General features: G+C 38.9%; 1 protein-coding gene across 1 annotated transcript in view; it reads right to left on the reverse strand.

Moving 5' to 3' along the window:
- NUP54 (nucleoporin 54) overlaps nt 1-14,299 on the reverse strand; it is a 33,032-nt gene extending 18,733 nt beyond the window's left edge. The window contains exons 1-5 of the mRNA XM_027544791.1: nt 13,962-14,299; nt 10,285-10,368; nt 10,041-10,193; nt 1,876-2,102; nt 13-200 (exon numbers count right to left, since the gene is read on the reverse strand). Coding sequence (XP_027400592.1) covers nt 13-200; nt 1,876-2,102; nt 10,041-10,193; nt 10,285-10,368; nt 13,962-14,028 — 719 coding nt within the window. The 5' untranslated portion in view covers nt 14,029-14,299. The remainder of the gene's footprint in view (nt 1-12; nt 201-1,875; nt 2,103-10,040; nt 10,194-10,284; nt 10,369-13,961) is intronic.
- Between the last annotated feature and the right edge of the window lie 3,773 nt (nt 14,300-18,072).

The following is an 18,072-nucleotide window of genomic DNA, read 5'->3' on the forward strand; positions in this document are numbered from 1 at the left end:
ATGTATACTTACTGATCATCTGGCAATGTTTTAATACCCTCTACGTTTACAGTAAGGGTCTGGTTTCCTCCCAAAACTTTATGCAATGATTCTACCAATTGCTGTTGCTGGCTTCGAATATCTGTTTCTTTTTTGTTGAAAACTAAAACCACTAGCCCATCTTCATCTTTATTATTGGGCATGCAACTATAACCTACAGCCTGTGGAATGACAAAACAATATCAAAAACATGTACAGATCTCAAATCAAGTGTTTAATATTAACAGCTTACTATCTGCTAAAATGGGAAAAACAGCTTAATGTCTGGTAACGAAGGAACTATGTAATGATTCGTTCCGCCACTCTGTGCCCTAGGAGGTCACAAGATTACAAAGAGAAACTTTCTTACCCAAGAATAACATAGAGAGTGAAATTAAAATTTTCTCTCCTACAGAGTAACTAAATAGCTTTCTCCTCTGAAAACTGATACCCATTGTTGGGTGTTTCTGAACACTGTGGAAACAACTCTGCATGCCATAAATACGACTGCCAAAGTCATGGATCAAATGTAACTTACTTTTTACTATCTATCTGACTCATGGAATTTAAGCAAAGTTTAAAGACATATAAAGAAATGATTTACTAAATACTTTTAAAGTACCATAATAATACCATCAACTTATAAATGCTACAAAGAATGTCTACATTATTTTATGGTTTCATGTAATATAGAACATGTTAGCTGTTTACATAATTTATTAAATATGACAAACTATACTTTTTTAGAATTATTCTTTTAGACATAAGTCTTTTTTCTCTTTTGTCATCATTTATAATGCAATTTTTAAAAAAGAATCTAAACTCACTTTAGACTACTTCACTATGCATTTTACCATATGTATATTAATATAGCAATTATAAAAAAATTAAATTGTTATATTCAACCTATGTCTACTACATATCTCTTAATATTAAATTTTCAACTATATACACTCAAAAGACATACTTTCTTTTTGCAGAGAGATGAGATAGAGATATTCTCTAACAAGATAGGTTGGTCCCTTTTTGTTGTTTAGCCATGTTCAAAGGTCTAATTTTCAGCCTTGCAATTCCAAACACCGACTTATATACACAATGATTAGGTTTAAGAGGCTGACATAGGCCAACAAAACTTGAAGAATATGGGAATATGTAATGATTCTTTCCACCAATCTGTGCTCTAAGATCACATAATTACAAAGAGAAACTTTCTTTGTAATTATTTAAAATGTAATATTTTAAATTTAAAAATTTAAAAATGTATTTAAAAATGTAAAAAATTTAAAAATGTAATCCTGTTTCCCAGGAACAACATTAACCTAGGGAGCGAAATTAAACTTTCCTTGGATTGCCATGTAAACTGAACTGTAATACGCTAATTTTTTATGAAAAATACATCACCAAGCTGACCTAAGTACTCTCACTGACTGACGAGCAGAATGTCTAAGAAGTTAAATTCAAACAAGAAAGTTGTTTGGTAGGCATGGAATCAGAACAAAGAAAATGGACCATATTGTTGTAATGGCTTTCACATCCAGCTAAATTCTAGTTTTGGGTCTCCCCTTTACAGGTGCCAAGTAGACCATTTAACATTTTTTTCCTGTTAAAAACGACACTCTAGTCACACTTTTCTTCAGTCATATCCTAGCCATCTCAATCACACATACATAAGAAATTACTCAATTTTATCTCAATTTCGTATTTCTGTACTTTTAAAACCAAAGTGGTGTTACTGTACCATGTTCAACAAGTACTAAAAAAAAAACACCAAGCAATTGTTTCCTTAGTATTATTTTAACCCAAATATCACATTCTCTCATACACTCTTCAAGTGATGATCAAAAGCAGTATCAATACCTTAAACCGGCAAAAGGGATTTTCTAGTGTGAATTCCACGGGTGGAATGTTATTGTTGAAATATCCTTTTCCTGTTCCCCAGAAGGCTTGTAGTTGATTCCATTTTGCCAAAATAGCATCTCTCTCATCTCCCAGTAGTGTTGGAGCAGAAAGGGCACTTGCAGTATTTATCAGCTGGTTGGACTGGGCAGGAGCTTGTGTAGGCTGACTGAAGAGACCACCTAATGCTAAAAATTTACCCCCCAATTAGTTAGTTTTTTTTTTTTTAATCAATCAATTCAGATGCTAGATACAGTTAGCAGAATAAACCCCACCACCTCACCCCAAAAGATCCACATCTTAATCCCCAGAACCTGTAAATATGTTACCTTGCACAGAGAAAGGGACTTTGCAGACATGATTCAATTAATTAAGCTGAGACCATCCTGGATTATCAGAGTGAGTTCAACATAATATAAGCATCCTTAAAAGGGAAGAGGAAGGTCAGAGTCAAAGTGAGATTTGCAGATGCTATGCTGCTAGCTTTGAAGATGGGGAAAGGAGCTATAAGCCAAGAAATGTGGACTCCAGAAGCTGGACAAGGCAAGGGAATGGATTCTCTCCCAGAGCCTCCAGAAGTAATGCAGTCTTCTCAGTGCCTTGATTTTAGCTCAGTGAAACTTTTTTCTGGTTTTCTGATCTCCAGAACTGTAAGGTAGTATGTTTTAAGTTATAAAGCTTGTGACATTTAGCTATGGCAATAACAGAAAACTAATATGCTAGGACAATCTTTATAATGTCAAAGTGGCATGTCTAATATCATCTTAATGCAACCAGTTCCATTAGACACAAATTAGATTCATGAATTAATACTAGACCCACACCAAAAAAAGGTTAAAGTCTGTGAAGTTGCAGAATTATTTTTTAAAACAACATTTACTACTGTTATATTTATATAATATATACAAATTGGAGGACACAAAATAAGCAAAAAGAATAATTATATCAATGTCATGTAATATCAGCTTAATAAACAATTTCATTTTCTTAGTGCAAAGAAATATATAGTGAAAAAAAATCAACAAATGGACAAATCCTAAGCTAAAGCTTTAGCTGGCTGTGTAACTTTAGACAAGTCACTTACCCCGTGTTACAATTTAAAGAAGGGCTGAGTTGTTAGATCAGTATTTCCAGAGTGCTAGATAAGGAAATAACCTTGGTACATGAAACTATAGATGTCAAGCAATAGTGGAATCACTAAATGAAGTAAATCATATAACAAAAACTTCTTTTAATTAATTATATATATAATTGTCATCTCATGTCATCTGCTTATCTCACTTTGTAACAAAGGGGTGAACAAATCTAAGATTCAAGAGCTTAAGCAAAGGTATCAAGCTAGAATTCACACTATTATATTTTCTGTGGACTTAAGTTCAATTATTGTTTCTTTATAGCAAGTGATACTGGTTTTCCATTTGTAGCAGTAGTATTAACTTTTCTTTCAAAATAAACACATTTAATGTTTAAAAGTAAATTGATTTAAAGAAAATTATTTAACAAGAATACAAATAGTATGTAGATAAAAGAAAAATCATGAATACCAAAATGACCCAAGTTTTAGGACCACTACATTGGATGACATTTAAGTTTTCCTTCAGCTCTAAAGATTCTAAGTACCACAAGGCCAGTGGGCCTTCTACAGGGCTAAAGAGAGGCTGCTGTTACCCTCCACACGAGTATTATTAATTCCCAAATGGGCATTTATGAAAATGGAAAAGAAGTGGACGAGAAGCCAGAAGACTTGAATACTGATTTATTATAAGCTCTCTGTAGCCTCTAACAAAAAATCCCTAGGCTTTATCATCCTCAGTTTTTAAGTAAGATTAGCAAACTATCATCTGTACTAATCTACACTTTACATTGGATTCCAACCACACTAGTCTACTCAGAGTGCACTAGCGAGTAGGCATTTGAGAAACACAAATAACAAAATCTAATAGATTCTTTGAAAGCCTTACCATATTAGACTTCTCACACCATTCTATCTTTTCAGGGCAGGGCCCTCATGCTATTGAAAATCTTCAGCTTTCATGGAATACATATCCTCCTTGAAAAACTATTCTCCCTTAGATTTCCTGACAATATAGTCTCCTGGTCTTATATATCATACATATATGTTAATACATACTTTCATTTATTCTTGCACCATGTATTCATTCAACAAGTATTTACTGAATACTTCCTAAGTGTCAGACAGAGAGGCAAAAACTAAGGATATGGTGGTAAACAAGACTGGTTCTTTAAACAAACTGAACATATCAAACAAATACTCACGGTTGTGATAAGTGCCTCGTGAGTATTTGTTTGATATGTTCAGTTTGTTTAAAGAACCAGTCTTGTTTACCACCATATCCTTAGTTTTTGCCTCTCTGTCTGACACTTAGGAAGTATTCAGTAAATACTTGTTGAATGAATACATGGTGCAAGAATAAATGAAAGTATGTATTAACATATATGTATGATATATAAGACCAGGAGACTATATTGTCAGGAAATCTAAGGGAGAATAGTTTTTCAAGGAGGATATGTATTCCATGAAAGCTGAAGATTTTCAATAGCATGAGGGCCCTGCCCTGAAAAGATAGAATGGTGCAGGAGACCTGGGTTCAATCCCTGGGTTGGGAAGATCCCCTGGAGGAGGGCATGGCGGCCCACTCCAGTGTTCTGGCCTGGAGAATCCCCATGGACGGGGGAGCCTGGCGGGCTACAGTCCATGGGGTCACAAGGAGTCGGACATGACCGAGCAACTAAGCATAGCACAGAACAGTGTGTTAAAAAAAAAAAAAAAAGAAGTAGAGGCCCTGAGAGTCCTAAATGAGGGAGCTAATCAAGCCTGGGGCAGGAGGGTCAAGAGAAGGCTACTCCATTAGAACTTCAGCTAAGGTCTAAAAGAAGTAGTCAGCCAGGCCAGGGGTAGCAGCAAAGAATAACAGCATATGCAAATCTATGTGTCAAAGAAGAGGGGAAGATGAGCTGGCAAAAGGAATATGGACTACTAAACAAGAGGGTAGGAGAAAAAAAAGATCAGACTATAACTGAAGCTGAGGGCTCACACAGGCCAAAAATGTGACAATCTCAGCATCAAAAAGAATAATGAATGTAACCAACTCAAACATATCCAATTTATTAATCTCATGCATTCAAAATGATAATTTTTAAAAGTAAAAGTAAAAAATTTAGAAAACTCTCAACTCCTTGGATACCACTGGAAATAATCAAGAACCAAAAACTTCTTACAAATACTATCAATTAAAAAGAAAGAATTTATTATGCCTTTCCTATACAAATTCTATTTCAGGGTGACCAAGCAGTCTTGTGGGGAAAAGGGATAAAGAAAAACTCCTTTTACAGAAGAATTTCAGTGTGGAAGACAGGGCAGAATTAAAGTCACCATTCTGCAACTCCTAATAAAGTAAACGATTGAGGCGATGACCATCAATTAATGAGCGCATTACGTTAAGAATGATGGGGAACTTTATAGATCAGCTCTCACCACCTGAACCAACTGGTCAATCTTAGCATCTCTAAAGGAGACAGCCTCTTAACGGGAAGCACACAGCACCACCTGCAGAGTATTCATGCTAAAAAGTCAAACTTAATTCTTTATTACCTAAAAGCTAACTTCATTCACCAGAAATATGGGGCATAAAGTTAAATGATTCTACAAGGAAACAAAGAAATGTAGAATAGGGGATATTTCACAGCACAAATGGTTCAATTTCTTCAACAATTCATGAGCCAGGTTAAAAAAAAAAAAAGAAACCTTAAGTAAGAAACTATCTATACTAAAAAGAATTCTCTATACTAACAGACATAACAAGAAAGTAAATGTGTGACTTTGGATCATGATTTCAACAAGCCAACTGAAGAAAACTTTACTGAGACATAAGGGGAAATCTGATTAAGACCTGGGTATTAGATGATACCAAGGAGTTGTGAGTTGGAATGACTCCATGGTTTTAAAGAGAAAAGTACAGTAAAGCAGTAAAATAAGTGTATGTTAGACTTTTTCACAATTTAAGAACAGTGGATGTTCAGTGGATTTGAGAGATTAATGACCTTAATTACTTGATTGGGCTTCCCTGACAGCTCAGATGGCAAAGAATCTGCCTGCAATGTGGGAGACCAGGGTTCGATCGCTGGGTCAGGAAGATCCCCTGGAGAAGGGGATATAATAGCCACTCCAGTATTATTGCCTGAAGAATTCCGTGGACAGAGGAACCTGGTGGGTTACAGTCCAGGAGGTTGCAAAGAGTCAGACACAACTGATCAACTAACACACACACTTGAATGGGTAAAGAAAGAATTTAGAAACCAAACAGTGTAGTCTAAGAGGTAACAGAAGATAGCAGCGGGGGATCCCATTCTTTTACATCTGTTCCAAGTAGATTATGAAGGGGAGAAGAGAGTGATAGGCAGCAATAGCTGAAGTGAGATGTGAAATAAAAGTTGTTTTGTTTTCACTGTTAAAAGAAAAAAAAGAAATTTCAGACTGTTTAAATGTGGATGAGAATAATCCTTGGATAGAGAAGCTGAAGACTTTTTTTTGGTGGGGAGTAAGAGGTGGAATGGGGCAAGGGGTTGCTGGGAAAAATAATCCACAGCACAAGGGGCCGCAGAAGGTGGGAGGATATGAGATCCAAAGCACAGGTGCAAAGAGAAAAGAATGGATACAGAGGGAGATAAACTAGATTTGGCAATGGGCAGCTATTACAATGAGAGCTTCTGTTTTCTCTCTGAAGTAGAGGTCGAGGCCATCTGCTAAAAGTGAGAACAGAGAATTTGAGATTTGAAGAGAATAAAGGTTGAAAATAACTTATAGAAAGCAAGAGAATAATCTGAAAATAGAAACCTCACAGGATTACCAAGCAATGTTGAGGGCCCAACTTGGGTTGGTGATTAACAATTTGGAGGTACTATTCAATCTCCTGTACTGTATGATTTTTTCAAGCAGTATCTAAATAGATACCGGGCTTACACAGGCTTCATCTTGTTCTTTCAGGGAAACGTGATACAAGGATAAGAAAGTTCAGCATCTTGGTAAGAGTGACTGAAATGGAAGGACAAGGACTCTTAAGCTAGTAAGAAAGAACAGTGAAGGAGGTGATTAAGTGTAGAAAGTGTCAGTGGTCTAAACATCAAAACAAGGTCTAAAAACAGCTATGTTGAAAGTACCTGACAAGGTAGGCTTAAAGAGCAAATGTTGTGGGATGTTTACATTAGTGAATTATGGAATTAGAACAGTTTCAGATGTTGCCAAAGTCCAAGGTAAGAATTGTGGCTAAAGTGAAATGGAGGTCTTCGGGCTAAAATGCTGGTATGACTGTCTGAGTACATACGTACGTGAATGCTAAAATAACTCAGACTGACAGCACAAGTCGAAAAGCAAAACTCAGAAGAAGAAGATAGCGCTAAGTGGTGTCCACCTCTTGCGATCCCATAAATTATAGCCTGCCCGGTTCCCCTGTCCATGGGATTCTCCAGGCAAGAATACTGAGTGGGTTGCCATTTCTTTCTTCAGGGGAACTTCCTGATCCAGGAATTGAACCCAGGTCTCCTGCACTGCAAGCAGATGCTTTACTGACTGAGCCACTCAGCAAAACTCAGAGCCAGCTGCCAAAGTGTTCAATGAATAAGTACTGTCCAGGAACTCAGCAGATAACCGAGATTAGGCATATCAGAGGCAGTGTAATCAGACAGCAAGCACCTTGTACAAACACGAGTTTTTAAAAAATGATGCAAAGTTTCACAATCTTTACAGAGTAAACTCAAACTCCTTACAACAGCAGGTCCCAAATTCACCACACTGTGCCAGGCATTCATGCCTTTGTCAATGTTAGTCCCTCTGCCTAGAATACCCTTTTCTGACTTGATCCAGCCATCTAAGTCCCTTAAGAGTCGCCTTTTCCTCTACATTCCAAAGCACTTTGTATGGTGTATTTTAGTGCTTTCACACACATATTTTTTATAACTGAATGTTTATTAGACAATCTAATTGAAAGTTTGTTACTCTATCTCCTTATAGACTATGAGTAACCTTATAAACCCAGTATATATACCCTATATACCCAGAGTCTTGACCTAACAACACACACTTAGAGGAGAATGAGCCCTTTCCATTCTGAAAATGAATAGCACCAGATTCAAACTCCTGTTTTTCCAAAGACAAATAAGTGTAACTATAATAACATAGTTGAAGAGACTTCATGCCAAGAAACAAAGAAAAAACTTCATTTTTCCTTTCTTCTTCTTAACTATTTGGATTTCCACCTAACTTCCTATTGTTGCAGGAGGAGAGTAAGAAAGATATATTACTTTATTGTAACACAAGAATGAAAAATTCTATTTTCTTCATTTTATTGGTTAATAATTCTTGAAATTCATATTTAATAAGTTACTAAGCTTCAATGACTGAATAGAGTGAATTCTAGCCAATCAATCAAGTCACCTAAGAAAAATGAAACAGAAGTGATTTTAGGAGGTAGCGAACTGCAGAAAAGCAAACGGAGCATTACAGACGAAGTCAAGGAACCTGTATCTGTTTTCCGGTACAACATCTCAGAAGACGTATGGACAAGGCACAATTCTCTCAGTTATCTCTCTCCATCTATAAAATGGAGGTAATAAGAGTTCTATTTCATAGAGTTCTTGTGATAATTAAATATACTAATCCATACAAGATAAAGGGCTTCCCTGGTGGCTCAGTTGTAAAGAATCTGCCTACAATGCAGGAGACCCACGTTCAATCCCTGGGTCAGGAAGATTTCCCGGAGAAAGGAATGGCTACCCACTCCAGTATCCTTGCTTGGAGAATTTCATGGACAGAGGAGCCTGGTGGGCCACAGTCCATGGGGTCACAAAGAGTCGGACACAACTGAGTGACTAAGCATATAAGCATACATACATACATACAAGATAACCCTGGAACATACTGCCACACCAGCTAGTAAGGAAGTTATCAAAGACTAATTCTACACATGTACCAACATGACTTGGGAACCAACCTGAAGAGGCTTACACTGGCTAAAGATGGAACAATTTAAATATCAATATGGAAAATAGCAATGGACTGAAAAATATCAAATAATTTAAATACTTCAGTTCCTGATATTTAAAAAAAAGGTTACCTTTGGAGAAGAATAGGGAACCAAATCTTTATTTTGAAAGTTAGGAATAAAGGGAAATACTTATTCAAATAGTAGATGAGGAGAAGTTTCTCTTTACAGAAGTATTTCAACAAATAAAGGGAAAAGGAAGCACACAGTTGGAATGCCATTTGGCAACCCCTAATGAATTAATGGATCTTGGTAATCATCACCAATGGCCACTGGTAACATCACAAAAAATAGAGACAATCAGACATTATATGCCTCTTGATAAAAAAAATATAACACTATTTATAAAGTAGGCTTGCAAACAAAAAACTTAATGATCAATATAAATAACCCCTTACATCCAACCCAATTTACAAGAAATACAGAGGACAAAGGTATGTTAACTATACAAAAGGAATGCAATCATAAAGTCCTGACTGTCAACTTCTATAGGACAAATGATCTGATTTCATCAACAAATTGAAAAATAAAAAAGAAAACTAAAAAGGGGGACTTACAGAGATTTAAGACAAATCAAAGTGAACAATACTGTTCACACACTTGAGTAACAAAACCATAAAGAAAAGTAAGGAAGTGATCAACATAAAAAGCAAAACTATTTCCTCTGATGGGGAAACGACTAGGAGAATGTGGAGGGTTTCTGAAGTGGCTGGTTAGGGTCCACCTCCTGACATGGGCAGTGGTTACAAAGGGCATTCATCTTATAAACAATCCGTGAAGCTGTATTTCTGTACAGCTTTACATACCTGTGTCATGTTTACGAACAACAAAAACTTTAATAGAATGACACTAAACACAGAGGTCTTATAATCATGCCAATCTGTCTTCTCCCCAGTTGCTATCATTATATTTGAACATGAGAAGTAGCTTTTGGAATCCTATGGAATATGATATTTATAACTCCTCCCCCCAAAAAGGTATCTACTCAAATGTTTTGAACAGTGACTAAATAATATTATCTACGTTGTTATGGTTTCATATCTGAAAATGAAAACCTCTTGTACTTACTAGTCTGTTGCTGCTGTTGCTGCTGCTGCGTATTAAATCCTCCAAATCCAAGTCCGGTCCCCAGACCAGTACCTAAGCCAGTACTAGTTCCAGTTGTCGTGCCAAAACCAGTCCCAAATCCAAAACCTTTGTTCTGAGTACTACCAAAGAATCCTTTGAATGAAAAATTAGCAATTTTAAGTTAAAAAAGATATCTGATCTGTAGCTCATTTTCTTCTACAAATGATATAAGATATCTTCTTACCAGTAGTGCCTGTGTTAGCTGGAGTAGAAAAGCTGAATGCAGAACTCGCTGTGGTAGACGTTGTCCCAAATCCTCCAAACCCACCTAATTAAAAAAGCATAAATAAAATAGAAATGAAGAATTTTTGAATACATACGAGGTAATTTCTTTTCCAAATTATGTAAGTATTTGCCACAATGCAATATATACCTTTCAACTAAAGAGGTGATTAAGTTATGGCTAAGAAAACATGTTAATAAGCCTATTTAGTCAGTGTTTGTGTACACTAAAATGACTATGTACTTTTAGAGCAGGGGTTGCAAATTCAAATGTCTACAAGACACAGGCTGTTAATATTAATGAAATAGGCTAGGTGTTTACTGATTGGTGGAACTGATCAATGTGGACAGTTTTTTTAAAAGGCAGCAGTTCCTAAATTCCAACAGATGACTGCTACAGGAGAATGGTAGTTGAGTAGTGTTTTATGTTCCCATTTTCCCCAAGAGAAATAGAAAAATTTAGATTTTTTAAATGTGAAATTTACATAATTTTAAACCCGAATTCAACTAATTTTTTGCAACTAATTCAAATATTTTTAAGACAGTGTGATAAACATCGTATCAGCAGACTGTGTTGCCAGTTTGCAACCTTGGTTTTGGTGAATTAATTTATATTCTAACTTACATTTCTACTTGGTCTCCATCAAGACTAAGCAACTTTTCAAATTAAACATACCAATATAATGACTTTTATACAACAAGAATGTTACCTCTTGAAGAGATACAGAAAAAAAAAAAAAAAAAATCAAAGGCGGTAGTGGCCTCAAAGGAGAGCAGAGCCATCACCAGACCCTGCACCACAGTTTGGGAACTGACAGATACACAAATTTCATTTTCAGATAAATCTAAAGACAAAATTAATCTTTACCGATGCAACTTGACATATGAGTGGAGTGGAATGCTAGCCAATCTAAAATTGCTTTTTCTCCCCTTACTGTCAGAATTTGATTACCAATGAGATTGCCAAAAAAGACTTTTAAGACAGATGTTTGAACCATTAGTCCTCTCTGAGTTATACTACAGACTTTCTGGGATTCTAATTTTCAATCTCATATATTTCTGGCATAAGAGACAGAGATTCATTAATACTGTAATATAAGAGATACAAAAAGGAAAAAACTCACAGCCCATGATAGTCATCATATGATTCTGACTGGGAAAATTATTCAAGAGTAGACTACATGTTGCATCCAGGTACAACCAAATACTCTATTTATTTGCAGATTCTACTGTGGTACTGCAAACTGCAAACATTTTGATAAAAATCACCTAAAATACTAAATATTGTTCCTAATCTTTTTCATTACTTCTAAGTGTCACAGAAAAACTAAGATATAGTCTGAATTGGCTATACGATAAAAGCACTGGTATCTTAACATGCTCCACAATATGAAAAATACTTATTAATAATAATGGATCTGCCAGGATATAAAATTTAAAAAGTAAACAAGAATTTCAATCAATCCTTTGCTGAAGACTAAGTTAATGAACGTACGTAGAAGTAGTTAAAACAGTTATCACAACTCAAAACTTAACAGTGACAACTCCAAATGAACATGAAATCAAGCAAATACCAACTGGTTTATTTATTGTTGTTGAGTTACAAGCTGGGTGGGTTTGTTTGGAAACACAAATTTCAGAATAATGTTTCTGTTTTACCCAGTGCCAATTTTAAGCAAAGAAGGAAAAGTAAACATACCAAACAACAGTGATATGTGATCACTTTAAATATACCTTAATGATAACTGATTGTTTAATCTTTGGAATACTCAAGTATTCTTCAAAAATGTTTTCAAATCAAATGCCAAGGTCATATTCACATTGCAGTAACAAGTGACTGCACAAAATGCCAGACTTCCAAATAGGTCTTAGGGAATAAATCATGATTACCAAATGCATATAATTGGCATGGGCATAAGTGGCATATGTTAGAGAATATGAACAATAAATTCATATACGAGCAGCTGAAGAACAAGACTTTTCTATAGGGTCATTGTATGCAAGGTACAGAGACCTACTTAAAATTTTTTCATATATATATATAGACACATATTATAGGTTGTGTTTTGCAGAATTTTCAATGAGCTTCAAATGATCTATATAGATACAAAATCTTCAAAATTATCTTTTTTAGTGCAAAGATGTCTAGCCTACATTTTAGAAGTCAGTGCTACCTGAAAATACATTAAACTGCTCTGGTCATTTCTCAAAAAATCCAGTAAAGAACTGGGGATTCTTACTATAATTACATTATCTTACAGAAATGTATCCTAATCTGCTCAGTTTATTAAAGAAAGACATTATTATTATTATACAGATTCAAAAACAAGACAGGTTGCTGCTGTTCGTATAAGATTTGTTTCTCTCAGGAAAGACAAAGACAATCAAATGAAATTCCAATGAAAGATGCAGGAAAAATGGGGGAAAAAAATGACTGCAGGAGTCCAAGAATTCCAGGAAAACGGGCCTGACTGTTGAACTTATATTTTGAAGAGATATTTAATAATTTGGAAGACGTATTCCACTCAAAATAAAAATCCACTCCAATTTCATATCACTCGGAAGGTATATTCTACTCAAATGCAAATTTAACAAAGGAATATTATATAATAACTTGCAAGACTTCCCCAAACCAAATCTTTTAAGAGTCAAAACCTAATACAAATGTTTTTGATTCGACGTTAGGAAATGATTTTCCTTTCCTTATTAAACAAGTCTCTGTTCTTTCTCAAACTCTGGAACCACAAAATATTCTTGGACTCCAGCTCCCAACATTCGTTACACAGACGACCCGCATATCTACCTGCACTTGCCAGACTGTTACCAAAATTGAACGGAGTCGCCGAGGTGGTAGAAACACCGAAATTCCCAATATTAAAGTTCACTGCAGGATTAGCAGTTAATCCGAAACCCCCAAAATTAAACCCACTGGCGGTGGAGTTGGCAGTCTCAAGCCCACCAAATCCTGATAGGCGTGCAGGCAAAGAAACAAACAATTTTAAAAGGGGAGAGAGGGAAGAAAAAAGAAAAAGAAAGCAAGATAAGGATTAGAAGAGTCTGCAGGAGGTTTCATAGAAGTGAACAAAGACAAACCCTGACTTTGCTCCAACATGAGTTAAGAAAGCCTAGGAGGCGGGGACAGGAGGAAGGGGCAGGAGTCTGCAGTCCCGCAGCGAGAAGCTAAAGGGCCAGGGCCAAGGGAGCCGCAGGGCAGCGCCTCAGGCTCCCCAGCCGGATCCTCGCCGAACCCAGCAGCGGGAAACCCTCGACGAGTTCGCCCAAGTCCCGGAGGCTGCGGCGGGGAGGGGAGGGAGGACGGGTCTCTGGCACAGAGTGAGAGAAGCCTCCTCGGGTCTCTCCGAGCCCGACTCCCGGATGGCGGGAAACGAACCCTAGGAGGAGAGGGGCCTGCGGGGCCCCACCCGCGCGCGCGAGCACCGGGGTTGGGCCCCCATTCCTCCCGTGGCCTCCTCAGGAGCCGCCGTCGCCCGCTCGGCTGCCGCCCGCCCTTTTCCGAAGCCCCCAAAGTCTCCGCGCGGGCAGAAGACCCCAGGATCCCCAAGCCGAAGAGTCTCGGACGGAACGGCCGGACCGAAGACCTCCCTCCTCGCCGGGAGAAGATCCGGGGCAGTCACTCACCCGCGGGAGCCGCGGTGGCTGCAGCGGTACCTGAAGTGCCAGACGGAGTACCAAAGTTGAAGGCCATGTCGCGGGAGCAGGGGACCAAGGTGCTGCTCCCGCGACACTCGGTGCACTCCGCTTTTCAATCCGGCGAAGAAACCGCCTCCAGACCAGGGAGTTCCGCCTCTTTTCTGGCCTAGCCGTAGAGGCCGGAACGCTGGAAAGGCGTAGCGGCTGGAGGGTGGAGAGGGAACGCCCCCGGCCCGGCTAGCTTCCGGGAGCCTTGTGGCTTCACCCGGCGTGGAGCTTCACAGCCTAAGTGAGATACCGGGAAGCTTGCTGTGACCTGCCGCCCGAGAGCCTTTAAAAACGGCTTTTGGGAGGCCCCCTTGGGAAAGATGTGCAAGCAGGCTGAATGCCAGTGTCTAATGAAGACAGGGTAGGAAAGAAAGCTAAATCCTCCTCCGTAGTGGAAAGTCAATGTGAAAGTCGCATCCGACTCTGCGACCCCATGGACTGTAGCCCGGTAGGCTCCTCGTGGAATTCTCCAGGCAAGAAGCTGGAGTGAGTTGCCATGCCCTTCTCCAGGGGATTCCCGACCCAGGGATCGGACCCACTTCTGCGGCATTGCAGGCAGATTCTTTACCATTTGAGCTACCCGAGGACGCCCTTGGAGAGTCAATGGAACATTCACCAAGCACCAAGTCACTTAAAGTTATGGGGTAATAGTGGGGGTGGGGCGGGGGGAGAAAAAGGGAGAAAGAAGTGCCTTTGGGAATTTAGGTTTTGGTGGGGTTTTTTTGTTTGTTTTGTTTTGTTTTGTTTTTGTAGAATTCTTGGTAGGTAGGGTGGAAGGAAAGTTCAATAGGGAGGGAACATAGCGGTACTTATGACTGATTTATGTTGATGTATGGCAGAAACCACAACATTGTAAAGCAGTTATCCTCCACTTAAAAATAAATTTAAATTAGAAAAAGAGAGTAGAGGGAGAAAAGAATTCTTGGTGGACACTTTGTAGAATTATGTGATTCTTAAATCTATGTGCTTTTGTAACTTTAATACAAGTAAAACCAACAAAAAAGCCATTTGTCTATTAAAATTGTCTTTGGACCTAGCAATGCTACTTCCAGGAATTTATTTTGTAAATTGTTTGGCAAAATTAATGGAATACAGGTTATCTGTTACAACACTGTTTATAATAACACATGATTGGAAACTGTTTTGCCTAAATAGTTGCATTCATACAAAGGAATACTGTTCAGCGATGCAATAGGAACAGTAAAGCTCTGTGTACTGAAAAGAAAGATCTCAAAGATAAATTACATAAACAACACCTTGAATATGGTATGCTACAATTTCGGTGGGGAAAAAAAGAGGGCTAGAATATGTAATTACACATATTTGTATAAAATATACCTGGAAAGTTAACGTTTTTAAAAATGAATAACTTTGGTTTTCTGAGAAGATGAACTGGGTGGCAAGGAGATGGGGTGGAGGAAAACTTTGCAGTATAAAACCCATTACGGGTTTCGAAAATGTAAGTGAGTAAGTAATTCTAAAAGTGGTCATTCCAGGAGTCTCAGTGAGAACACTGGTATATGGATGAGGACAACAGGAATGGAGACTGAAGAGCAGGTAGGCTTAATGTTTGATGGGTGTGGAGAGGCAGGCAAGCAGGAGTCTATCAAGAGTCCCTGGTTCCTGGCTTGTACAGCCAGCTACACTGTGATGACATTGGAACTTGGGAGGAAGATAAGGAAAAGAAAAGTGAGTTCCTTGCTTTACTTACTGGATTTGAGCACAAGCTGGTTGAGGATATCCAGCAGGTGCTTGGATATGTGGGACTGAGGTTAAACAGAGGTCCATGAGGTTTATGTTGTTATTGAAGCCTGGGAGCCAATGGGATTGTCAGGGAGAGAGGATCAAGTGAGAAGAGGTTACAGCTGAGCACCAGTAATATGACCAGAGCAGAGCTCGAGAGAGAGAACCAGCTGAGCCAAATCACAAAAATTATGGATAGAAAGAACAATTTCAGATGGAAAAGAATGGACGAGCATTTCTTCAATACGAAGCCTCCCCTGATTCCACTCCTGTCGCTGGCTATTTTAATATTCTTAGCAGTTACCACCACCAAAGAATCCATCTGCCAATGCAGGAGACAAGAGATACAGGTTCCATCCCTGGCTTGGGAAGATGCCCTAGAGGAGAGCCTGGCAACCCACTCTAGTATTCTTCCCTGGAGAATCCCATAGACAGAGAGCCTGGCAGGCTACAGTCTATGGGGTCGCACAGAGTCAGGACTGAAGTGACATAGCACGTATGGTCTTAATTTTAGCACCATGAGGACAGAAAACTTTGCTTTGTTTCCTGGTGGTGTTCCTAATGCTAACAGAGTGCCCATCCACATGACAGGCTCTTATTCAGTACTGTGGAGTGAGTGAATGGTTTCCTTGATGTGTTTCTCTCCCTTGCCTTTCCCATTTTTATCTCCAAGTCCCATTATTTTGGTGGCAAAGAGTCGGACACGACTTAACAACTGAACAACAACCTATATATTTTATCTTTCAAATATTTCAAAAATACTTCATTTCCACTGCCATCTCCCTGATTCAAATTTCTGTAACCTCTTGCCCAGACCCGGGATCAGCAAATGACAGCCCAGGGGCCAAATGTGGGCTGCTATTTTTGTAAACAGTTTCTTTGGGTGACAGACATATGCATTCACTTACGTGTTGCCTATGACTGCTTTCATGCTCCAAGAACAGAGGTGAGTAGTTGTAACAAAGAGGCTTGCAAAGCCTATTTTCTAAGTGGCTTTTTACAGAAAAAACAATGTTTTCCAGTTCCTGCCTAGACTACTGCAGTAGCCTTGCTGTGCAATGAGCAGGACTGTTGGACTGTGACCTTGGCTGTTCATTCTCGGTTGCCTGATGAATGAACAAGCTGTGACTGGGGTTCCCCCTTCTCCTAGGGGAGGGGAAAGGCTGTACCCAATGATAGGTCCCGTGTAACTGGTGTCTTCTTCACCCCAGCAGTGGAGATTGTAACATTCCATGGGCAGCCCAAGTCCAAACTGCCTGTTTTCACTTGCTTGTGTATTCCTCATCGACAAGACTACTTTTTCATGCTCGTCCTATAAAAAGGTGAATACGCTCTCTGCACTGAGACCAAACAGAGCTCTGACCCTCAGCTTGCCTCTCCATGGGATAACAGGAAGATGGAGGGTCTGTGCTTTCCTTTTTCTATAATTTTTTTTTCCATATTAAACCCATTACTTAACCCATGCTCTGCAGCTTTGCGGAATTCACCCTGCCAGCTGGTTCATGATACCTAGACAAATTCCATCTTAAACGTCAGTGGGGACCCCAAAGAAACCACCTATCACAACAGCCTCGTAACTGACCTCCCTGTATCCAGGTTGACTCTTCCACTTTATTCACCCCGCAGCTAGAGTGAGTTTTTCCTAAACAAACCTGTCACATATCCCATTCTTCTCCCTGTCCTGCACTGGCCAACAGCCCAGTTCACAACCCTTGAATGGCTTCCTGTTGGCCTCAGAAATAGTGGTGCTAGTGGTAAAGAATCCACCCGCCGACTCGAGTTGCGAGTTTGAGCCCTGAGTTGGAAAGATCGCTTAGAGGAGAAAACAGCAACCCACGCCAGTTTTCTTGCCTGAGTAATCTCAAGGACAGAGCAGCCTGCTGAACTACAGTCAGTGGGGTCACAAAGAGTTGGACACAACTGGGGTACACAATAACCCCGCTCTCTCAGCCCCCAGTAACCACTCTTTCTACTCTTTGTCTCTATGAATCTATTTTAAGTACCACTTGCAAGTAGAATCATCCAATATGTAACAAAATCTTTAACATGGCACAATAAGGCTGCCTTTCTTTCCAGCCTAATCTCCCACTATTCTTCCTCTGAATTCTAGACAAATGTTATCTCAGTCACATGTAACATGTTCCTTCCTGCTCCCGCGCATCCAGTTACCTTTGTCTGCAATGCTTTGCTTTGCCTGTTCTTCAGTCTCAGTCAAATGTTGCTTCCTTAGTCAAGCCTTCCCTCAGCTCCAAGTCAGGTTCCCAGAACATCTTGAAACTTCATTGAAAGTTTACATTTATGATCCCAC

Source organism: Bos indicus x Bos taurus, chromosome 6 (assembly GCF_003369695.1).
Source record: "Bos indicus x Bos taurus breed Angus x Brahman F1 hybrid chromosome 6, Bos_hybrid_MaternalHap_v2.0, whole genome shotgun sequence".
Classification (NCBI taxonomy): Eukaryota; Metazoa; Chordata; class Mammalia; order Artiodactyla; family Bovidae; genus Bos; species Bos indicus x Bos taurus.